Source organism: Diorhabda sublineata, chromosome 1 (assembly GCF_026230105.1).
Source record: "Diorhabda sublineata isolate icDioSubl1.1 chromosome 1, icDioSubl1.1, whole genome shotgun sequence".
Classification (NCBI taxonomy): Eukaryota; Metazoa; Arthropoda; class Insecta; order Coleoptera; family Chrysomelidae; genus Diorhabda; species Diorhabda sublineata.
In genome coordinates, this window is record NC_079474.1 from 2,696,431 (window position 1) to 2,723,958 (window position 27,528).

The 27,528-nt window shown below is 28.7% G+C and overlaps 1 protein-coding gene across 11 annotated transcripts in view; it reads left to right on the plus strand.

The window, feature by feature from the left end:
* LOC130442063 (SH3 and multiple ankyrin repeat domains protein 2) overlaps positions 1–27,528 on the plus strand; it is a 194,564-nt gene that overhangs the window by 131,339 nt on the left and 35,697 nt on the right. For 4 of the 11 annotated variants that reach the window (XM_056776045.1, XM_056776064.1, XM_056776118.1 and 1 more), the window contains exons 1-3: positions 12,652–12,856; positions 21,686–21,857; positions 24,060–24,077. In XM_056776045.1, coding sequence (XP_056632023.1) covers positions 12,780–12,856; positions 21,686–21,857; positions 24,060–24,077 — 267 coding nt within the window. In that variant the 5' untranslated portion in view covers positions 12,652–12,779. Of the gene's footprint in view, positions 1–12,627; positions 12,857–21,685; positions 21,858–24,059; positions 24,078–27,528 lie in introns of those variants that run through there. The other 7 variants (XM_056776091.1, XM_056776099.1, XM_056776082.1 and 4 more) reach the window with 3 other exon arrangements.

The following is a 27,528-nucleotide window of genomic DNA, read 5'->3' on the forward strand; positions in this document are numbered from 1 at the left end:
ATTCCATTCGTACAGTTTCGATTCTCCTTAATTTTGAATCATATAAAATCAATTTTCAAAGATTTTGATTCATATAAATCGATTCTTATAGATTTAGTTCCAAATTGATTCGATTCACGTAGATTCCATTCGTACAGTTTCGATTCTCCTAAATTTTGAATCATATAAAATCAATTTTCAAAGATTTTGATTCATTTAAATCGATTCTTATAGATTTAGTTCCAAATTGATTCGATTCACATAGCTTCGATTCGTACAGTTTCGATTCTCCTAAATTTTGAATCATATAAAATCAATTTTCAAAGATTTTGATTCATTTAAATCGATTCTTATAGATTTAGTTCCAAATTGATTCGATTCACATAGCTTCGATTCGTACAGTTTCGATTCTCCTAAATTTTGAATCATATAAAATCAATTTTCAAAGATTTTGATTCATTTAAATCGATTCTTATAGATTTAGTTCCAAATTGATTCGATTCACGTAGATTCCATTCGTACAGTTTCGATTCTCTTAAATTTTGAATCATATAAAATCAATTTTCAAAGATTTTGATTCATATAAATCGATTCTTATAGATTTAGTTCCAAATTGATTCGATTCACGTAGATTCCATTCGTACAGTTTCGATTCTCCTAAATTTTGAAACATATAAAATCAATTTGCAAAGATTTTGATTCATTTAAATCGATTCTTATAGATTTAGTTCCAAATTGATTCGATTCACATAGCTTCGATTCGTACAGTTTCGATTCTCCTAAATTTTGAATCATATAAAATCAATTTTCAAAGATTTTGATTCATATAAATCGATTCTTATAGATTTAGTTCCAAATTGATTCGATTCACGTAGATTCCATTCGTACAGTTTCGATTCTCTTAAATTTTGAATCATATAAAATCAATTTTCAAAGATTTTGATTCATATAAATCGATTCTTATAGATTTAGTTCCAAATTGATTCGATTCACGTAGATTCCATTCGTACAGTTTCGATTCTCTTAAATTTTGAATCATATAAAATCAATTTTCAAAGATTTTGATTCATATAAATCGATTCTTATAGATTTAGTTCCAAATTGATTCGATTCACGTAGATTCCATTCGTACAGTTTCGATTCTCCTAAATTTTGAAACATATAAAATCAATTTTCAAAGATTTTGATTCATTTAAATCGATTCTTATAGATTTAGTTCCAAATTGATTCGATTCACATAGCTTCGATTCGTACAGTTTCGATTCTCCTAAATTTTGAATCATATAAAATCAATTTTCAAAGATTTTGATTCATATAAATCGATTCTTATAGATTTAGTTCCAAATTGATTCGATTCACGTAGATTCCATTCGTACAGTTTCGATTCTCTTAAATTTTGAATCATATAAAATCAATTTTCAAAGATTTTGATTCATATAAATCGATTCTTATAGATTTAGTTCCAAATTGATTCGATTCACGTAGATTCCATTCGTACAGTTTCGATTCTCCTAAATTTTGAAACATATAAAATCAATTTTCAAAGATTTTGATTCATTTAAATCGATTCTTATAGATTTAGTTCCAAATTGATTCGATTCACATAGCTTCGATTCGTACAGTTTCGATTCTCCTAAATTTTGAATCACATAAAATCAATTTTCAAAGATTTTGATTCATTTAAATCGATTCTTATAGATTTAGTTCCAAATTGATTCGATTCACATAGCTTCGATTCGTACAGTTTCGATTCTCCTAAATTTTGAATCACATAAAATCAATTTTCAAAGATTTTGATTCATATAAATCGATTCTTATAGATTTAGTTCCAAATTGATTCGATTCACGTAGATTCCATTCGTACAGTTTCGATTCTCCTAAATTTTGAAACATATAAAATCAATTTTCAAAGATTTTGATTCATTTAAATCGATTCTTATAGATTTAGTTCCAAATTGATTCGATTCACATAGCTTCGATTCGTACAGTTTCGATTCTCCTAAATTTTGAATCACATAAAATCAATTTTCAAAGATTTTGATTCATTTAAATCGATTCTTATAGATTTAGTTCCAAATTGATTCGATTCACATAGCTTCGATTCGTACAGTTTCGATTCTCCTAAATTTTGAATCATATAAAATCAATTTTCAAAGATTTTGATTCATATAAATCGATTCTTATAGATTTAGTTCCAAATTGATTCGATTCACGTAGATTCCATTCGTACAGTTTCGATTCTCTTAAATTTTGAATCATATAAAATCAATTTTCAAAGATTTTGATTCATATAAATCGATTCTTATAGATTTAGTTCCAAATTGATTCGATTCACGTAGATTCCATTCGTACAGTTTCGATTCTCCTAAATTTTGAAACATATAAAATCAATTTTCAAAGATTTTGATTCATTTAAATCGATTCTTATAGATTTAGTTCCAAATTGATTCGATTCACATAGCTTCGATTCGTACAGTTTCGATTCTCCTAAATTTTGAATCACATAAAATCAATTTTCAAAGATTTTGATTCATTTAAATCGATTCTTATAGATTTAGTTCCAAATTGATTCGATTCACATAGCTTCGATTCGTACAGTTTCGATTCTCCTAAATTTTGAATCATATAAAATCAATTTTCAAAGATTTTGATTCATTTAAATCGATTCTTATAGATTTAGTTCCAAATTGATTCGATTCACGTAGATTCCATTCGTACAGTTTCGATTCTCCTAAATTTTGAATCATATAAAATCAATTTTCAAAGATTTTGATTCATATAAATCGATTCTTATAGATTTAGTTCCAAATTGATTCGATTCACGTAGATTCCATTCGTACAGTTTCGATTCTCCTAAATTTTGAAACATATAAAATCAATTTGCAAAGATTTTGATTCATTTAAATCGATTCTTATAGATTTAGTTCCAAATTGATTCGATTCACATAGCTTCGATTCGTACAGTTTCGATTCTCCTAAATTTTGAATCATATAAAATCAATTTTCAAAGATTTTGATTCATTTAAATCGATTCTTATAGATTTAGTTCCAAATTGATTCGATTCACATAGCTTCGATTCGTACAGTTTCGATTCTCCTAAATTTTGAATCATATAAAATCAATTTTCAAAGATTTTGATTCATTTAAATCGATTCTTATAGATTTAGTTCCAAATTGATTCGATTCACATAGCTTCGATTCGTACAGTTTCGATTCTCCTAAATTTTGAATCATATAAAATCAATTTTCAAAGATTTTGATTCATATAAATCGATTCTTATAGATTTAGTTCCAAATTGATTCGATTCACGTAGATTCCATTCGTACAGTTTCGATTCTCCTAAATTTTGAATCATATAAAATCAATTTGCAAAGATTTTGATTCATATAAATCGATTCTTATAGATTTAGTTCCAAATTGATTCGATTCACGTAGATTCCATTCGTACAGTTTCGATTCTCCTAAATTTTGAATCATATAAAATCAATTTTCAAAGATTTTGATTCATATAAATCGATTCTTATAGATTTAGTTCCAAATTGATTCGATTCACGTAGATTCCATTCGTACAGTTTCGATTCTCCTAAATTTTGAATCATATAAAATCAATTTTCAAAGATTTTGATTCATTTAAATCGATTCTTATAGATTTAGTTCCAAATTGATTCGATTCACATAGCTTCGATTCGTACAGTTTCGATTCTCCTAAATTTTGAATCATATAAAATCAATTTTCAAAGATTTTGATTCATATAAATCGATTCTTATAGATTTAGTTCCAAATTGATTCGATTCACATAGCTTCGATTCGGACAGTTTCGATTCTCCTAAATTTTGAATCATATAAAATCAATTTTCAAAGATTTTGATTCATTTAAATCGATTCTTATAGATTTAGTTCCAAATTGATTCGATTCACATAGCTTCGATTCGTACAGTTTCGATTCTCCTAAATTTTGAATCATATAAAATCAATTTTCAAAGATTTTGATTCATTTAAATCGATTCTTATAGATTTAGTTCCAAATCGATTAGATTCTCATAGGTTTCAATTCATATATTTTCGATTTTTATCGATTTATAAATAATATAGATACGCTTTTTATCGATTTCGATTAATATAGATTCTGATTGGCATTAAATCATTTTTTATGATTTTGATCCATATGGATAGATTCTAATCGATTTCGATTCATACAGGTGCTATTTTTAGTTATTTTGATTAATATCGATTCGATTTTTCTCGATTTTTATTAATTTAGATTCGAATCTAATCGACCTCAATCCGTATAGATCGATTCTTATAGATTTAAATTAATATACATTCGATCCTTATCGATTTCGATTCATATACATCGAATTTTATAAATTTTTATCCATGTACATTGTATTTATATCGATTTTTATCAATATAAATTCGATTTTCATAGTTTTCGATATATATAGATCCATTCTTATATATTTTGATACATATAGATTCGATTCATCTAGATTTTGATTCAGTTTTTATAGATTTTGATTCATATAGATCGATTCTTATGAATTTAGATTCATATAGATTCGATTCATATCGATTTCGATTCGTATAAAATAGTTTTTTATAGATTTTGATCCATGTAGCTGGGATCCTTATCGATTTCGATTCATATAAAGACATTTTTTATAGAGTATTATACATATAGGTTTGATTCTTTTCGATTTTGTTCATATAGATTCGATTCTTACCGATTTTGATTCATATAGATTCGATTCTTATCTTCATCGCTTCGAATAGATCAATTCTTATCGATTTTGAATCCAATAGATTCGATTCTTTTCGACTTCGCTTCGTTTAGATCGATTCTTATCGATTTTAAATTATATAGATTCGATTCTTATCGACTGGATTCGATCTATGTGAAATTGTTTGACAGTATAATACTGAATGGAAAGTATCAACAGGTTTTTGTCACTGTAGGTACGATCTTTTGGGTTTAATATTGATTGTTCTTGTGGAAAGATTTTGAAAAAAGTATAATAAATTTTTATAATTTTGTTTACAAATTTCTTCGCAAAAATATGAGTTCAATTTAAGAAAAACTTGACGTGACTTCTTCAAATGGAATAGTGAATAAATTGTTATGGCGGGACAGCATTTTGTGTGTCAAGAATAAACAGACTATAATAAATTTGTTTATTCGATTTTGTGTACTGATTATCACGGTACGTCAATGTTTGAAAGGGTTAATTTCGCTAATAACGCATCCTGTGTTTTGATCCCTCATTTTACTTTACAAACGGAACCGGATGGATCATTTAACATCCACAACCGCATCGCACTATTAAATAATAATGTCAATGTAAGAAGAAAGTTTTTTTTTCTGTTCCATATTATTGCAATAAACAATAAATTGATTCTTTTTCTAAAATTGAATTCCATCTTTCGTATAAAATCGTGATTAAGGCTGGCAGGAACTCTTGGTGAGGTTCCTTCATGAAAAAGTGATGATTTATTTCCAAATATCACTTTTTTAGTTGGATACTTGACCCAGCAAAGTTTTCTGAAGTCTGGAAACAACTTGTATTCTTGCTTGACGTTATTATATATTTTGACTAATTTAAAATTCGATTAATATAGATTCTGATTCGTATCAAATCATTTTTCATAGATTTTGAGTCATATTATTCGATTCTTATTAATTTTAATCAATAGAGATTCGATTTATAACGATTTCGATTCGTATAAAATCATTTTTTATAGATTTTGATCCATGTAGATTCGTATTCATATCGATTTTGATTAGTATAAATCCGATTCTTCTATATTTCGATTCATATAAGGACATTTTTAATAGATTTCAATACATATAGATCGATTCTTATCGATTTCTATTAATTTAGAATCGAATCCAATCAACTTTGATCCGTATAGATCGATTCTTATAGATTTAAATTAATATACATTCGATTTTCATCGATTTCGATTCGTATATATCTAATCTTATAGATTTTGATCCACGTCGTATGTATTCATATCGATTTTGATTGATATAAATTCGATTCACATAGATTTAGATTCATATAAATGCATTCTTACATTTTGATAACTATAGATTCGATTCTTTTAGATGTTGAATCATATTAAGTCAGTTTTTCATAGATTTTGATTCATATGATTCGATTCTTATTAATTTTAATCAATATAGATTCGGTTCATAACGATTTCGATTCGTATAAAATCATTTTTTATAGATTTTGATCCATGTAGATTCGTATTCATATCGATTTTGATTAGTATAAATCCGATTCTTCTATATTTCGATTCATATAAGGACATTTTTAATAGATTTCAATACATATAGATCGATTCTTATCGATTTTGATTCATATAGATTCGATTCTTCTCGATTTCTATTAATTTAGAATCGAATCCAATCGACTTTGATCCGTATAGATCGATTCTTATGGATTTAAATTAATATACATTCGATTTTCATCGATTTCGATTCGTATATATCTAATTTTCTAGATTTTGATCCACGTCGTATGTATTCATATCGATTTTGATTGATATAAATTCGATTCGCATAGATTTCGATTCATATAGATGCATTCTTACATTTTGATAACTATAGATTCGATTCTTTTAGATGTTGAATCATATTAAGTCAGTTTTTCATAGATTTTGATTCATATGATTCGATTCTTATTAATTTTAATCAATATAGATTCGGTTCATAACGATTTCGATTCGTATAAAATCATTTTTTATAGATTTTGATCCATGTAGATTCGTATTCATATCGATTTTGATTAGTATAAATCCGATTCTTCTATATTTCGATTCATATAAGGACATTTTTAATAGATTTCAATACATATAGATCGATTCTTATCGATTTTGATTCATATAGATTCGATTCTTCTCGATTTCTATTAATTTAGAATCGAATCCAATCGACTTTGATCCGTATAGATCGATTCTTATGGATTTAAATTAATATACATTCGATTTTCATCGATTTCGATTCGTATATATCTAATTTTCTAGATTTTGATCCACGTCGTATGTATTCATATCGATTTTGATTGATATAAATTCGATTCGCATAGATTTCGATTCATATAGATGCATTCTTACATTTTGATAACTATAGATTCGATTCTTTTAGATGTTGAATCATATTAAGTCAGTTTTTCATAGATTTTGATTCATATGATTCGATTCTTATTAATTTTAATCAATATAGATTCGGTTCATAACGATTTCGATTCGTATAAAATCATTTTTTATAGATTTTGATCCATGTAGATTCGTATTCATATCGATTTTGATTAGTATAAATCCGATTCTTCTATATTTCGATTCATATAAGGACATTTTTAATAGATTTCAATACATATAGATCGATTCTTATCGATTTTGATTCATATAGATTCGATTCTTCTCGATTTCTATTAATTTAGAATCGAATCCAATCGACTTTGATCCGTATAGATCGATTCTTATGGATTTAAATTAATATACATTCGATTTTCATCGATTTCGATTCGTATATATCTAATTTTCTAGATTTTGATCCACGTCGTATGTATTCATATCGATTTTGATTGATATAAATTCGATTCACATAGATTTAGATTCATATAGATGCATTCTTACATTTTGATAACTATAGATTCGATTCTTTTAGATGTTGAATCATATTAAGTCAGTTTTTCATAGATTTTGATTCATATGATTCGATTCTTATTAATTTTAATCAATATAGATTCGGTTCATAACGATTTCGATTCGTATAAAATCATTTTTTATAGATTTTGATCCATGTAGATTCGTATTCATATCGATTTTGATTAGTATAAATCCGATTCTTCTATATTTCGATTCATATAAGGACATTTTTAATAGATTTCAATACATATAGATCGATTCTTATCGATTTTGATTCATATAGATTCGATTCTTCTCGATTTCTATTAATTTAGAATCGAATCCAATCGACTTTGATCCGTATAGATCGATTCTTATGGATTTAAATTAATATACATTCGATTTTCATCGATTTCGATTCGTATATATCTAATTTTCTAGATTTTGATCCACGTCGTATGTATTCATATCGATTTTGATTGATATAAATTCGATTCGCATAGATTTAGATTCATATAGATGCATTCTTACATTTTGATAACTATAGATTCGATTCTTTTAGATGTTGAATCATATTAAGTCAGTTTTTCATAGATTTTGATTCATATGATTCGATTCTTATTAATTTTAATCAATATAGATTCGGTTCATAACGATTTCGATTCGTATAAAATCATTTTTTATAGATTTTGATCCATGTAGATTCGTATTCATATCGATTTTGATTAGTATAAATCCGATTCTTCTATATTTCGATTCATATAAGGACATTTTTAATAGATTTCAATACATATAGATCGATTCTTATCGATTTTGATTCATATAGATTCGATTCTTCTCGATTTCTATTAATTTAGAATCGAATCCAATCGACTTTGATCCGTATAGATCGATTCTTATGGATTTAAATTAATATACATTCGATTTTCATCGATTTCGATTCGTATATATCTAATTTTCTAGATTTTGATCCACGTCGTATGTATTCATATCGATTTTGATTGATATAAATTCGATTCGCATAGATTTCGATTCATATAGATGCATTCTTACATTTTGATAACTATAGATTCGATTCTTTTAGATGTTGAATCATATTAAGTCAGTTTTTCATAGATTTTGATTCATATGATTCGATTCTTATTAATTTTAATCAATATAGATTCGGTTCATAACGATTTCGATTCGTATAAAATCATTTTTTATAGATTTTGATCCATGTAGATTCGTATTCATATCGATTTTGATTAGTATAAATCCGATTCTTCTATATTTCGATTCATATAAGGACATTTTTAATAGATTTCAATACATATAGATCGATTCTTATCGATTTTGATTCATATAGATTCGATTCTTCTCGATTTCTATTAATTTAGAATCGAATCCAATCGACTTTGATCCGTATAGATCGATTCTTATGGATTTAAATTAATATACATTCGATTTTCATCGATTTCGATTCGTATATATCTAATTTTCTAGATTTTGATCCACGTCGTATGTATTCATATCGATTTTGATTGATATAAATTCGATTCACATAGATTTAGATTCATATAGATGCATTCTTACATTTTGATAACTATAGATTCGATTCTTTTAGATGTTGAATCATATTAAGTCAGTTTTTCATAGATTTTGATTCATATGATTCGATTCTTATTAATTTTAATCAATATAGATTCGGTTCATAACGATTTCGATTCGTATAAAATCATTTTTTATAGATTTTGATCCATGTAGATTCGTATTCATATCGATTTTGATTAGTATAAATCCGATTCTTCTATATTTCGATTCATATAAGGACATTTTTAATAGATTTCAATACATATAGATCGATTCTTATCGATTTTGATTCATATAGATTCGATTCTTCTCGATTTCTATTAATTTAGAATCGAATCCAATCGACTTTGATCCGTATAGATCGATTCTTATGGATTTAAATTAATATACATTCGATTTTCATCGATTTCGATTCGTATATATCTAATTTTCTAGATTTTGATCCACGTCGTATGTATTCATATCGATTTTGATTGATATAAATTCGATTCGCATAGATTTCGATTCATATAGATGCATTCTTACATTTTGATACATATAGATTCGATTCTTTTAGATGTTGGTTCATAATAAGTCAGTTTTTAGAGATTTTGATTCATATATATCAGTTCTTATGAATATAGATCCGTTTCTTATAGATTTTAATACATATAGATCGATTCTAATCGATTTTAATTCAATTGGGTTCAATTTAGTTATTTCGATTCATATACATTCGATTATTCTCGATTTCTATTAATTTAGAATCGAATCCAATCGACTTTGATCCGTATAGATCGATTCTTATGGATTTAAATTAATATACATTCGATTTTCATCGATTTCGATTCGTATATATCTAATTTTCTAGATATTGATCCACGTCGTATGTATTCATATCGATTTTGATTGATATAAATTCGATTCGCATAGATTTCGATTCATATAGATGCATTCTTACATTTTGATACATATAGATTCGATTCTTTTAGATGTTGGTTCATAATAAGTCAGTTTTTAGAGATTTTGATTCATATATATCAGTTCTTATGAATATAGATCCGTTTCTTATAGATTTTTATACATATAGATCGATTCTAATCGATTTTAATTCAATTGGGTTCAATTTAGTTATTTCGATTCATATACATTCGATTATTTTCGATTTCTATTAATTTAGAATCGAATCCAATCGACTTTGATCCGTATAGATCGATTCTTATGGATTTAAATTAATATACATTCGATTTTCATCGATTTCGATTCGTATATATCTAATTTTCTAGATATTGATCCACGTCGTATGTATTCATATCGATTTTGATTGATATAAATTCGATTCGCATAGATTTCGATTCATATAGATGCATTCTTACATTTTGATACATATAGATTCGATTCTTTTAGATGTTGGTTCATAATAAGTCAGTTTTTAGAGATTTTGATTCATATATATCAGTTCTTATGAATATAGATCCGTTTCTTATAGATTTTAATACATATAGATCGATTCTAATCGATTTTAATTCAATTGGGTTCAATTTAGTTATTTCGATTCATATACATTCGATTATTCTCGATTTCTATTAATTTAGAATCGAATCCAATCGACTTTGATCCGTATAGATCGATTCTTATGGATTTAAATTAATATACATTCGATTTTCATCGATTTCGATTCGTATATATCTAATTTTCTAGATATTGATCCACGTCGTATGTATTCATATCGATTTTGATTGATATAAATTCGATTCGCATAGATTTCGATTCATATAGATGCATTCTTACATTTTGATACATATAGATTCGATTCTTTTAGATGTTGGTTCATAATAAGTCAGTTTTTAGAGATTTTGATTCATATATATCAGTTCTTATGAATATAGATCCGTTTCTTATAGATTTTTATACATATAGATCGATTCTAATCGATTTTAATTCAATTGGGTTCAATTTAGTTATTTCGATTCATATACATTCGATTATTTTCGATTTCTATTAATTTAGAATCGAATCCAATCGACTTTGATCCGTATAGATCGATTCTTATGGATTTAAATTAATATACATTCGATTTTCATCGATTTCGATTCGTATATATCTAATTTTCTAGATATTGATCCACGTCGTATGTATTCATATCGATTTTGATTGATATAAATTCGATTCGCATAGATTTCGATTCATATAGATGCATTCTTACATTTTGATACATATAGATTCGATTCTTTTAGATGTTGGTTCATAATAAGTCAGTTTTTAGAGATTTTGATTCATATATATCAGTTCTTATGAATATAGATCCGTTTCTTATAGATTTTAATACATATAGATCGATTCTAATCGATTTTAATTCAATTGGGTTCAATTTAGTTATTTCGATTCATATACATTCGATTATTCTCGATTTCTATTAATTTAGAATCGAATCCAATCGACTTTGATCCGTATAGATCGATTCTTATGGATTTAAATTAATATACATTCGATTTTCATCGATTTCGATTCGTATATATCTAATTTTCTAGATATTGATCCACGTCGTATGTATTCATATCGATTTTGATTGATATAAATTCGATTCGCATAGATTTCGATTCATATAGATGCATTCTTACATTTTGATACATATAGATTCGATTCTTTTAGATGTTGGTTCATAATAAGTCAGTTTTTAGAGATTTTGATTCATATATATCAGTTCTTATGAATATAGATCCGTTTCTTATAGATTTTAATACATATAGATCGATTCTAATCGATTTTAATTCAATTGGGTTCAATTTAGTTATTTCGATTCATATACATTCGATTATTCTCGATTTCTATTAATTTAGAATCGAATCCAATCGACTTTGATCCGTATAGATCGATTCTTATGGATTTAAATTAATATACATTCGATTTTCATCGATTTCGATTCGTATATATCTAATCTTATAGATTTTGATGCACGTCGTATGTATTCATATCGATTTTGATTTGTATAAATCCGATTCTTCTATATTTGATTTATATTAGGACATTTTTAATAGATTTTAATACATATAGATCGATTCTAATCGATTTTGACTCAATTGGGTTCAATTTAGTTATTTCGTTTCATATACATTCGATTATTCTCGATTTTTATTAATTTAGAATCGAATCCAATCGACTTTGATCCGTATAGATCGATTCTTATAGATTTTGATTAGATTCGATTCGATTAATCGGAAACCAACGGGCAACCACGTTGAAATTCGTTGAAGTAATCTTGGACCTTGAAGCTATAGCCTTAAGCAAAAAATTACCAAAATATATAAGAGAATCATATTTTTGAACAATAAAATTTTGAAAGTTTTCACAAGACATTCCAAAACCCCTCTCAAAACCAATGCCACACCTCTGGATGTTTACAATCCTGGGTATCTAATCTGATAACGTTAAAAGATAAAATAAATGTTTAACTCAAAATGTATTATCAGCAAAACAGTTGTGGAGTTTACATGCGTGTAGTGGGACTTTCGAAATAATAAGTGCGAAGTCAGTAACGAGGTTTCGTTTGGTTAAAATGTGTTTTGTTGTTTGAAAGACGTTTCGATTGCTTGTATTCGGTTCGATTCGAAACCATGTCGTTGTTTTGGAAGAAAAAAAGAAGACATTATATGAAAGATATCGATTCGTGGTCTTCTGTATCAACTGGCACGTAAGTTACCGGTGGATTAAAAATTTTACTCTATATTTATATGTATATATAACCTTGGACTTTGAAAACTTGACACAAAATAATGTAACATTTGTGAGGTTATGTGAAAGTTTGGAAATGGAATAAAAAGTTTATAATATATAAAAAGTTATGCATTAATAATTATCAACGAATTTGATTGATATTTAATACAACTTTTTATAATTTCACGAAAAATTTATTACAAAATAAGGATTATTCAAATTTCTACGATTTTACGATGATTTTTCGTAGAAAAAGTATAGTATTCTACTCGCAGTTAATACTTTCTACATCCTATCGATTAAAAAATCGAACCTATATGAATCGAAATCGATAAGAATCGATGTATATGTATCATATATATTTAGATAAGGAATTGAAGAGAAATCGAAACTTCAAATTTTGTCTTTCTTCCAAAAATTATTGAAAAAACTAATTTTGAAACAGAAGAGACCTAAAATGAAGAACATTTAGATGCATTAATATATCAAAATCCATAAAAATTGACCTCATATGAATCAAAATCTAGAAGAATCGAATTTATATCAATCAAAATCGATATTAATCTAATCTACATGGATAAAAATCTATAAGAATCGATTTATACGAATCGAAATCGATAAGAATCGATGTATATGTATCATATATATTTAGATAAGGACTTGAAGAGAAATCGAAACTTCAAATTTTGTCATTCTTCCAAAAATTATTGAAAAAACTAATTTTGAAACAGAAGAGACCTGAAATCAAGAACATTTAGATGCATTAATATATCAAAATCCATAAAAATTGACCTCATATGAATCAAAATCTAGAAGAATCGAATTTATATCAATCAAAATCGATATTAATCTAATCTACATGGATAAAAATCTATAAGAATCGATTTATACGAATCGAAATCGATAAGAATCGATGTATATGTATCATATATATTTAGATAAGGAATTGAAGAGAAATCGAAACTTCAAATTTTGTCTTTCTTCCAAAAATTATTGAAAAAACTAATTTTGAAACAGAAGAGACCTAAAATGAAGAACATTTAGATGCATTAATATATCAAAATCCATAAAAATTGACCTCATATGAATCAAAATCTAGAAGAATCGAATTTATATCAATCAAAATCGATATTAATCTAATCTAGATGGATAAAAATCTATAAGAATCGATTTATACGAATCGAAATCGATAAGAATCGATGTATATGTATCATATATATTTAGATAAGGACTTGAAGAGAAATCGAAACTTCAAATTTTGTCTTTCTTCCAAAAATTATTGAAAAAACTAATTTTGAAACAGAAGAGACCTAAAATCAAGAACATTTAGATGCATTAATATATCAAAATCCATAAAAATTGACCTTATATTGATCAAAATCGATATTAATCTAATCTACATGGATAAAAATCTATAAGAATCGATTTATACGAATCGAAATCGATAAGAATCAATGTATATGTATCATATATATTTAGGTAAGGACTTGAAGAAAAATCGAAACTCAATTTTCGTCTTTCTTCCAAAAATTATTGGAAAAACTAATTTTATAACAGAAGAAACCTAAAATCAAGAACATTTAGATGCATTAATATATCAAAATCCATAAAAATTGACCTCATATGAATCAAAATCTAGAAGAATCGAATTTATATCAATCAAAATCGATATTAATCTAATCTAGATGGATAAAAATCTATAAGAATCGATTTATACGAATCGAAATCGATAAGAATCGATGTATATGTATCATATATATTTAGATAAGGACTTGAAGAGAAATCGAAACTTCAAATTTTGTCATTCTTCCAAAAATTATTGAAAAAACTAATTTTGAAACAGAAGAGACCTGAAATCAAGAACATTTAGATGCATTAATATATCAAAATCCATAAAAATTGACCTCATATGAATCAAAATCTAGAAGAATCGAATTTATATCAATCAAAATCGATATTAATCTAATCTACATGGATAAAAATCTATAAGAATCGATTTATACGAATCGAAATCGATAAGAATCGATGTATATGTATCATATATATTTAGATAAGGAATTGAAGAGAAATCGAAACTTCAAATTTTGTCTTTCTTCCAAAAATTATTGAAAAAACTAATTTTGAAACAGAAGAGACCTAAAATGAAGAACATTTAGATGCATTAATATATCAAAATCCATAAAAATTGACCTCATATGAATCAAAATCTAGAAGAATCGAATTTATATCAATCAAAATCGATATTAATCTAATCTAGATGGATAAAAATCTATAAGAATCGATTTATACGAATCGAAATCGATAAGAATCGATGTATATGTATCATATATATTTAGATAAGGACTTGAAGAGAAATCGAAACTTCAAATTTTGTCATTCTTCCAAAAATTATTGAAAAAACTAATTTTGAAACAGAAGAGACCTGAAATCAAGAACATTTAGATGCATTAATATATCAAAATCCATAAAAATTGACCTCATATGAATCAAAATCTAGAAGAATCGAATTTATATCAATCAAAATCGATATTAATCTAATCTACATGGATAAAAATCTATAAGAATCGATTTATACGAATCGAAATCGATAAGAATCGATGTATATGTATCATATATATTTAGATAAGGAATTGAAGAGAAATCGAAACTTCAAATTTTGTCTTTCTTCCAAAAATTATTGAAAAAACTAATTTTGAAACAGAAGAGACCTAAAATCAAGAACATTTAGATGCATTAATATATCAAAATCCATAAAAATTGACCTCATATGAATCAAAATCTAGAAGAATCGAATTTATATCAATCAAAATCGATATTAATCTAATCTACATGGATAAAAATCTATAAGAATCGATTTATACGAATCGAAATCGATAAGAATCGATGTATATGTATCATATATATTTAGATAAGGAATTGAAGAGAAATCGAAACTTCAAATTTTGTCTTTCTTCCAAAAATTATTGAAAAAACTAATTTTGAAACAGAAGAGACCTAAAATGAAGAACATTTAGATGCATTAATATATCAAAATCCATAAAAATTGACCTCATATGAATCAAAATCTAGAAGAATCGAATTTATATCAATCAAAATCGATATTAATCTAATCTACATGGATAAAAATCTATAAGAATCGATTTATACGAATCGAAATCGATAAGAATCGATGTATATGTATCATATATATTTAGATAAGGAATTGAAGAGAAATCGAAACTTCAAATTTTGTCTTTCTTCCAAAAATTATTGAAAAAACTAATTTTGAAACAGAAGAGACCTAAAATGAAGAACATTTAGATGCATTAATATATCAAAATCCATAAAAATTGACCTCATATGAATCAAAATCTAGAAGAATCGAATTTATATCAATCAAAATCGATATTAATCTAATCTAGATGGATAAAAATCTATAAGAATCGATTTATACGAATCGAAATCGATAAGAATCGATGTATATGTATCATATATATTTAGATAAGGACTTGAAGAGAAATCGAAACTTCAAATTTTGTCTTTCTTCCAAAAATTATTGAAAAAACTAATTTTGAAACAGAAGAGACCTAAAATCAAGAACATTTAGATGCATTAATATATCAAAATCCATAAAAATTGACCTTATATTGATCAAAATCGATATTAATCTAATCTACATGGATAAAAATCTATAAGAATCGATTTATACGAATCGAAATCGATAAGAATCAATGTATATGTATCATATATATTTAGGTAAGGACTTGAAGAAAAATCGAAACTCAATTTTCGTCTTTCTTCCAAAAATTATTGGAAAAACTAATTTTATAACAGAAGAAACCTAAAATCAAGAACATTTAGATGCATTAATATATCAAAATCCATAAAAATTGACCTCATATGAATCAAAATCTAGAAGAATCGAATTTATATCAATCAAAATCGATATTAATCTAATCTACATGGATAAAAATCTATAAGAATCGATTTATACGAATCGAAATCGATAAGAATCGATGTATATGTATCATATATATTTAGATAAGGACTTGAAGAGAAATCGAAACTTCAAATTTTGTCATTCTTCCAAAAATTATTGAAAAAACTAATTTTGAAACAGAAGAGACCTGAAATCAAGAACATTTAGATGCATTAATATATCAAAATCCATAAAAATTGACCTCATATGAATCAAAATCTAGAAGAATCGAATTTATATCAATCAAAATCGATATTAATCTAATCTACATGGATAAAAATCTATAAGAATCGATTTATACGAATCGAAATCGATAAGAATCGATGTATATGTATCATATATATTTAGATAAGGAATTGAAGAGAAATCGAAACTTCAAATTTTGTCTTTCTTCCAAAAATTATTGAAAAAACTAATTTTGAAACAGAAGAGACCTAAAATGAAGAACATTTAGATGCATTAATATATCAAAATCCATAAAAATTGACCTCATATGAATCAAAATCTAGAAGAATCGAATTTATATCAATCAAAATCGATATTAATCTAATCTAGATGGATAAAAATCTATAAGAATCGATTTATACGAATCGAAATCGATAAGAATCGATGTATATGTATCATATATATTTAGATAAGGACTTGAAGAGAAATCGAAACTTCAAATTTTGTCTTTCTTCCAAAAATTATTGAAAAAACTAATTTTGAAACAGAAGAGACCTAAAATCAAGAACATTTAGATGCATTAATATATCAAAATCCATAAAAATTGACCTTATATTGATCAAAATCGATATTAATCTAATCTACATGGATAAAAATCTATAAGAATCGATTTATACGAATCGAAATCGATAAGAATCAATGTATATGTATCATATATATTTAGGTAAGGACTTGAAGAAAAATCGAAACTCAATTTTCGTCTTTCTTCCAAAAATTATTGGAAAAACTAATTTTATAACAGAAGAAACCTAAAATCAAGAACATTTAGATGCATTAATATATCAAAATCCATAAAAATTGACCTCATATGAATCAAAATCTAGAAGAATCGAATTTATATCAATCAAAATCGATATTAATCTAATCTACATGGATAAAAATCTATAAGAATCGATTTATACGAATCGAAATCGATTAGAATCGAATGTATATTAATTTAAATCTATAAGAATCGATCTATACGGATCGAATCGACGATTATAACAACTCAATAAATGAATTATCTGTATAACAAAATCGACCACAACTAGAATCGATATATAACCAGTTTTTTATTATCTGTTTTCCGTAGAAAAAGTATAGTATTCTACTCGTAGTTATTACTTTCTCCATCCTATCGAGTAATAGCCTTTATTACCTATTATTAATCGCGTTTTTTAACCCGGTTGAATACGTTTTTCTATGAAATCATCTCATTCGCTTTTATCGTGATTCTCAGAAGAAAAGACAAGAAAAAAATGCTACAAAACTACTAGAAAAACAACAAGAGAATGGAAAAAATAAGAAATATTACGAAAGAAATACTTACCAAGCATTTTATAGGAAATAAAAGAGGAAACAAAGCAAGACATTAAGACGAATAAAAAACCAAAGCATAGAAGTGGTTTAAAAAAAAATGTCAGTCAGGCATTTTTTACAACTGTTATTTGAATGAATCGGGAGAAAATGGGAAAGGAACCAACAAAATAAGTCATTAGAAAGATTAAGAATGTAAAAATAAGACCAAAAATAGACAAAACAGAAATAATCGTATAAAGAAAAGAATAATTGATGAAAATGAATGAGCAGACAATGGGAATTGATTTAATCTGCAAAATGGATATTTAAACTCGAGATTAGACAACACAATTCACCAAAAGAACCCCTCTAATTGGTCGTGCGCCATAAAATTATAACTTTTGTTACAATTCGTGATCGTGGTTGTTATGAAGATTAGACAACTCATCACGGAAGATTATGCAGCTCGGGCTTTTAATTATTAAATCAAAAAACAAAAATAAAATATATATTTACAGTAACCTAACTAAACTTTGCCATTTTTTTGTAATATCTGTTTTTCAAATTTAAAATAATGAATTCTAAGCGATTATAAACACCCAATATTGGGGATATAATTTTAACCAATTTCAAGTTTGCATTGGATTTTACAAATTCCACAGATTTTGAAAATTCATTTCTCTATTGTATGTTGTTTGATACTTACCTTTTCATTTACCTGAAATATCCCCGTCGCCAGTTGGCGCGTCTAAACGGATTAAAAATAATAACGAATTGCAGTGCACCCTTCTAAAATTAATTTTACTTTTGCATGTTTTTTTTGCTGTTCATATTTTTGAAAGAAAAACTCGTAATGTAAAACTTTTTAACTTCTCAAATAATTATGGGGCTCAAAAAGCTGTAACCGTGCTGCTAGACGATGATTATGCTAAGAAGCCACGTCAAAACATTTGATTTGAAATAAAACTTTTTAAAAAATATCTACAATCAAAATTTCATCTGAATCAAACTTTTCGTTTTGTGGGTGCTTAAAGATTTTAGAAAAATAAAAAAAAGGTTGAAACTGGTCGATCATGGTGTTCTTGTTTTTTGGAAAGCACCCAACGAAATAAAATAACGTTCGGAAGACTTTTCCTCGATTGGAACTGTGTAAAATTTCGTTTCAACGTCTTCGTTTTTCGGTTTATGTTGATCCACATCCAGGTGCACACAATTTTGGTGCACAATAAAAACCAAGAAACATTCGAAACAGTGGACAAACAAGGCGAAGACTTCTAATTAATTTTACTTTTGCACGTTTTTTTTTGCTGTTCATATTTTTGAAAGAAAAACTCGTAATGTAAAACTTTTTAACTTATGGGGCTCAAAAAAGCTGTAACCGTGCTGCTAGACGATAATTATGCTAGGAAGCCACGTCAAAACATTTGATTTGAAATAAAACTTTTTAAAAAATTTTATTTCATGGGATGGTAAAGTTTTAAAAGCATATTTATGTGATTTTTTTGCGGCGACGTGAGTAATATAATTTTATTAAATTCAATTACATATTTTTGCACGACTTTCGAAGTATGCGGTAAAAAAATTTCAATAAAAAATATTGATAAATAAGCCGGTGACGGTGAATCTCTAGCGGCGCCGAAGAAGTGGTTTTGCTGTGACGAAACAAAAAAATTGATATGCATTTTGAAGGTGATGTATATTTTGACGTAATCAGGAAGAAGTTTTTTTTGCAGCACTTGGAAGTGAAAAAAAATGCTTTTAATTTCTTATCAAAAAAATAAAAAAACAAAAACAAACTCGTCCTGATTACTTGTTGATTTATGTGAAAAATGTTCATATTTTCGAAGGAATCGGATCAGTAGGTTCCCAACTTCAAAAGTGACATTTTCGGGAAAATCGATTTACATTATTCATTCGTGAAAATTCGAAGAGATTCGGGAAAACAAAGCTTTCTACTAGGGGTAACGAGGCCGGTTGTTTAAAACGTTGTAACTCCGTTAGTTTCATTCGGATTGACTTAAAATTTGTACACAATATTCTCGATATATTGTTCATTTAGAAAAAAAAATTAGTAAGAATCCAAAAACAAATTTAAGACCTTTAAGACCCTGCTTGGGTTTGTACGTCGATTCAAACAGCATAAGTTACTAAAATTTAAATTTAAAAAACTTGGGAATTATATAAATTTATAATATTTTAATCTTTATGCGTATATCCACGATATTATAATAAAAAGCGCCATAAATCTTCACGTATAGAAATAATATCAACAATTCATCACACTTTAATCCTATTCATGAATATTTTTCATTATCTCATTGAAATTCAATTGCTAGTAGTTGTACTATTTGATAAAGTAAATAAAGATAGTAGCTCGACGTTTCCCTATCGTATAAAATCTTTTTTATTATTAATTTTAAATAAAAAACATTTATTCTAGAATCTAAAAAGCAATTATCAACTATATTTTCATTTTTTACACGTCAAATATAAAATAATTCCTAATAAATACATAAAAATTATCACTCAGTGTCAAACAAGGACTGTATGGTGGATGGATCCATCAGTTGAAACGTTTCTGTTTGAACTGATGTGTCAGAGCTCGCATTGAATAATGATTCGTCTTCATCGATTGGTTTTCCTGGTTTTTTGAACAATTTGAACAAATTCCCATCTGTGCATGCGTTTCAGCATTCGACGATCCTCAAGAACGTGGCGCGTCGGCAACAGAGCCCGTTCACCGGATTTTCTATACTGTTTTTTGTAAATTTAACAATTTATATCACTATAAACTGCAATAGAAACTGTACTATTTCTGTAAAAGTTGAAGTTGGGAATGTAAAGTAGCAAAGCTAAAGATTAAAGATGTTTTTGGTTATGCTATTGAGTTAAGAAAACAAAAATCGGAGTTTCTAGATAACTTACACGTACAGTCAAAAACGTATTTACCTCACGCATGGATAAATTCCCACAAACACACTCCAAGCAGGTTTAATTCTTCTTCAATGAAGACGTGAAGATCCTAGTCGTTCCAGTACACGCATTTATATCTATTAACAGTATCGTTCAGGTTGAAGGTTGTTTAATTCGACCACAAAACGTAATTTTGGTATTACGTATTATCCTGACTGCATCCGAGGTACCACTCGCAAATTCCCATATGTGCATGCGTTTCAGCATTCGACGATCCTCAAGAACGTGGCGCGTCGGCAACAGAGCCCGTTCACCGGATTTTCTATACTGTTTTTTGTGAATTTAACAATTTATATCACTATAAACTGCAATAGAAACTGTACTATTTCTGTAAAAGTTGAAGTTTCTTAATTTGTTCTTAATTTGTTTCAGATGTGAAGAATTAGTTAGGCTAATGGAGGAGGAGGACGAGAGAGGCCCCGAAGAGGGTCACCTCTTAGTCAGGATTCACGTCCCTGAACTCAACGTCCAAAAATGCCTCCAATTTCCTAGGGACCAACTCGTCTGGGACGTTAAGCAGCAATGCCTAGCGGCGTTACCCAAGGTAAGTTTTTCAAATCGTTCGTTTTCTTGTATATAATAAAAAAATCGATGAATTGTTCGACTTAGAAACGAGGGGATTGCGATAAGTTCAAATTACCATCAGAAATAACTGACGAATACTTGATGCTTATACCTAATACGAGGATTCTTCCAAAAGTACCTTGCCTGACTTAGAGATTGCGGTAGTTCTACTCTAGATATATAGCCGTACGACCTGCGAAGACAAGCATCGGGAAAGAACCGGCTCCAAAGAAGGAAAACATCGTTCCAACTGCAAACCAAGACCTTGGTGTCGGTTTTTCGGGATAATTTTCATTATGATCAACGGGGAGTATTATACGAACTTATTGCAATGTTTGAGCGGAGAAATTAAGAAAAAAAACGACCGCATTTGGCTAAGAAGATAGTCTTGTTTCACCAGCTCACACATCCGTTATTGCAATGACAAAAATTAATGAATTAAAGTTTGAATTGCCACCTCATGTACACTATTAGCTAGATTTAGCCCCCTCGGATGATTTTCTGTCCCCAGACTCTGTTTTCAAAGATTTTTCAACAATGAAAGACTATTTTGAGTAGCCTGTAGATTCTCCAAAAATTTCTTTGTCGGGCCAGGTACTTCTGGGACTATCCTCGTACAATTAACTTTATTTATAAGGACGTTGGTTGTAGCGACCAGTTTTCTATGAGGTTAAACCCCAAGTGCTCTTAAAGATCCCTTGTAGATCATATTTGATTAACGACGTCCATAGAGAAAATACTGAAGATAGAGATTGCTCAAGTGGATTCGAAAGATTGTCAGAGAGAGAAAAAACATCGGTATACCACTCTCTATTTCTCTAAACTCTATTCTGATCGGACCGAAATGACGTCGAACTTCAAATGATGTAGAGTGGTAAACACTTGGGAATATGTCACTTCCTCTACGTTTAATATTTTCTCTATGGTTTAAACATTTTGGAGATTCATTAAGTGCAGTCGAAACGACTGACTGTCGAATGAATTCCGGTGTGAAATGATACAAAGAAAAGTTGATGTATTCAAAATGTTATAAAACAAAAATTAGGACTAGGACTAACTGAAAATCATAAGGATTTAATACTAGTAGCGCCATCTATGTGTGAGTCAACGTACTTTTCGTATAATTGAGGAATTCCAAATCAATAATTTCAATTTAAACACGATTGTTTAATGATAGTCTACAATAGTTTTTACGGAAGAATTTATATAAATAAAAAATTGACGTTACCTTGAGAACAAATACAATTTAAATGTTTATTAAAATATTATGTAAACTTTTTAATCGTGTACATGTCTTTGGAAACAATATTAAATAATTTGTTGGCAGTACATTGATTTACGTATAGTAATGTTTGTACACTTTTATTACAAAATTTCATCGGAAAAAATGCTCATTATTCTCATAGAACTTCAGCTATACTTGTTACCAATTAATACGGCGGGTAATATACGAGGACAGTACGATAATTATTCATCGTAACCACCGTAGTACATTTTCGTAAATATCTACAATCAAAATTTTAACTAAATCAGACTTTTCGTTTTGTGGGTGCTTAAAGATTTTAGAAAAATAAAAAAAAAAGGTTGAAACTGGTCGATCATGGTGTTCTTGTTTTTTGGAAAACACCCAACGAAATAAAATAACGTTCGGAAGACTTTTCCTCGATTGGAACTGTGTAAAATTTCGTTTCAACGTCTTCGTTTGTCGGTTTATGTTGATCCACATCCAGGTGCACACAATTTTAGTGCACAATAAAAACCAAGAAACAGTCGAAACAGTGGACAAACAAGGCGAAGACTGTCGGTCGGTATGGGGATGACAGGGCTTTACTAAACGGAATTATTGATAAGTTGAAGCGTCTCTGTAGTATTTCACTGTACAAAAAAAGTTAGATAGAAATGTTTAATGCTCTTCCAGTTGATTGAGTTTCAATTTGGATGGATGGATGGATGCGTTTCAGCATGTACCGATACTCCAGAACGTGATACGTCGGCAACAGAGCCCGTAAATGTTTAATACTCTTCCAGTTGATTGAATTTCAAACGAAAATACTAGCGAAAAGAAAAACAAAACGTTATTTTAGTCAAATTTTAGCAATATTTGGGTGAATTTGATGATTTTTTTTAATATTTTGTTTTTATTTTTCATTTGTGGCGGTGCTTTTGACACGTACACTCGTAGGTGTCCACTTGGTATAGGGTAGGTACACCCAGTAGCACGCTGGTTTTTGCTTGTATCTTCTTTAAATGTACTATAAAGTATATTTGCATGATTTGCTTCAATTTTGTCTTGCTTATATAGTTAGTATAATTGATACAGAAGAAGAATGCTGTCATACTTATGATTTTTTTTACTTTTCTATGATTTTCGTTGAAACAAAAGAAATGTTAAAGCCTTCAGTAGCTACACGCACACTTTGGATCATATTCTGCGGAAAACTGTCCCAAGTTCTGCGTCTCCCCATCTCATCTCAAATATATTCAATGGGGCATAAGTCTAGACTGCAAACAGGCGAAATAAATTATCTCGATAAAGATTAATTTAATGATAAGATAAAGATAACTCGAGCCAATTTCAGTTGAATTCAATCCGACTTGAGTGAATGAAACTGGCATGGAACGTTTACCAATCATGATTTCAAACAATTATTTCATTCTTTCAGTTCAACTTTCCACATATATTTCAATAATCATTCAATATTCTAACCATTTAATGTTCTTTTTAAGTTGGCACATCACTAGACTAACTTTGTGTGAGCTTCAAAAATCGTCGCTCGACTTAAACATATCTATCGCCTTGTCGTCCCCACATTTAGCTGATCCCGTGAGGAATAATCCCGATTCTTCAGAAAACGATACGCTTTTGTCCAAGCAAAATTCTCTCGTGCCAAATTCAACCTAGCAATGAAGAAGATAATCCAACAGCATGAAGTGTCCACTCATGTTTACTGCTCTCACTTCTTGTAGATGATTTCGAAGGGAAACTGCCCTGATCTTTCGGTTTTTCAAAGCAGTAGAAACCAGAAACGCTTGTCGTCTTGAAGCAGGTCTCAGAAGTTACATCGCGAGAGCAAAAACAAACAAAAACTGTCAAAGTTATTCTAGTTATTATAAGAGGATGGTTCCAGAAGTATCTGTCCGATATTTTTGTTCCGTCCCTGAAAAACAATTGTCATCACCTCACATTGTAACCTATTATGTACAAAGTTAGAAACTGACAAGTCTGAACCTAATGAAGTGCAGTAGAAGCCCAAATTTGAGTAAGTCACATCTCAGTATTATATTTAATCATGTCGTGTAACTCGAGGTTATTAAATACTCAAGTTTAAAACAGTTTCTACAAATTAAGAAAGATTTGGTGCCATTGCAACATCCGCAATAGCTCAGGCAGACTTCAAATTAGTTGATAATCCGCCATACTTTCCAGATCTGACTCCTAGCGATAACCATCTGTTTCCAAAACTTGTACAACTTCTTCAATTATGTTTTACAATGAACTTTACATTCTCGCGTCCAAATTTACAGTTAATATGCACATTTCTGAAGTCGCCACTTCATTTGGTCGACCACTGCAAAGCAGTACTGAAAGTCTTCTTCGATGAGATGAGATTTAGGAGCTCTGCTTTATCGCTTCCTTCGACTCAAATCGGATCCCTTTCAAAGCAGATCCTTTCTAACCCTTCAAGGAAATCTGAGCAGACCCGTTGACGCAAGAGCTTTTGGTCAGGAGTCAGATTTTCTGGCACCTACATCGCACAGACTTTTGACATGTGTAATTGACATCGTGTAAACGATCTGCACGCACAATTTGGTTGCTTTTGGTCACTGTTTCCAGAGTTGAAACAGTCACTTGTGTGCTGGTCATCTTCAGTGCTTCCTCGGTTCTTACTAAAGCGCTTACACCACTCAAAAACACGCGCACGAGATAGAGAATTGTCCTAATAGACCTCTTGCAACAATTTGTAATACTCAGTCGGAGTTTTTTTCAATTTAACGAGAAATTTGAGATTTTTCAAGCAACTACCGCTATCTCTAAGTCAGACCAGGTACTTCTGGGACTATCCTCGTATACGATAATAGTTCTTTTTTTATAATTACGCATGATATTTGACATTAACCAAAAACTGTGGGTTCCGAGAGTTTTTTATATTATACTCAGTTAATAAATCAACTACTATAATTATACATTAATCAACAGGTGTTAGAAAAGGTAATAAATTTTAAAATTAACCTTCAATGTTGACATTTGTAGCAAGGTCAGTTGTTCCGAGATTCGTGTGTGTGTGTGGGTCGGTTAACAAAAAAAAAATTGTTATACACTATACAAAAAAATTAAATTTCGGCCAAACATAAAATCTCCAAACAAAGACAAAATCTAAACACATAAAAATGTTGACAGGTTTAAATCAAATTTCGTTTTTATAGCCACCTCGATTCATAAATTGTACCATGGTACAAATCCATTTACACTCAGAGTTAATGCTTCGTGCCTTGAGGTCTTTTGTTCAAATCTGGTCTAGGAAAATTTACTCTGATTGGGGTTCGTAGTTATGTCAATTGCTTATTAACCCTTAATATTACGATAATATTAACGATTACGCGAAAATTTAACTATCTGGGAACTCGGTTATGTGAAAACTGGTCATCAGACGTAGAAATGCGAAAGTTAACACCATAAACAGGTTCGAAGCATTTGAGATGTGGATCTACCGAAGAATCTTGATAGAAGGAAATATTGATCGAGAAGGAGATTGGGCAAATAGTCGTAGCTCCACAATATCAGAAATTCATAGCACCAGAGACAAGATAAAATGTTCGGAAGTGATCGCAAACAGTTTCTGGTGACTACTCAATGATAGTAAGCTTTGTAACTGCCACAAATGAATATTTAAATCTTGTATCAAGAGTCTATGCTTATCATTTAGTTAGCTACTGATACAATCTATATTGGAAGGCTTCCCAAAGTGGTCCAAGTGGAATTCTAGGGTTCCAAGGGATACTATACAAAAGGAATTTTCATAATTAGAGCTGATTTTTTGAAGACTTGGTAATATGGAGTAAAGAATAAACTAAAACCAGCAAATAAGTATTTTGGAAGTGGTTTACGAGGAAAAAAGTTATTTTTATGGACAGTTCTTCGCTATTTTACATGTATTAATTTGAAATATTCGTTACATCCCATGAAAATCTGTATTTTCCGTGCTTAAAAACGGCAGCCTTGCCCCAAATGCACGCGGTGTGAGGTCTGGAGAATGTGAAGGAAAGTTCGTCCTTCATCTAGCTATAATATTGAACCAAAAATTTATAGACAATTGTTCAAATTTTTAAGCTGGATCCATACTCTGAATAAATATAAATACATTAAATATCCCGATTGGAAAGTAGAGGGTTTCATGGATTTCACGGTATCGGTCCGCGAACGAACCGTAATCGACCTTATAGTGTGAACCCAGCCTTATGAACTAGTTTATTTTCCCCAACAATAATCCGGTTAAGGGTTAGTGATAATTAGGGATTGGAGGACTGTCTTTATCGCGTAAAATTTAACATTAAGTGAATTTACAACTTATTTTGACATCGAATCAATATAAGGGCTATTTCACACTAAATTTTTGTATATTATAACATTATCAATAAGAATCCTGGTTAAG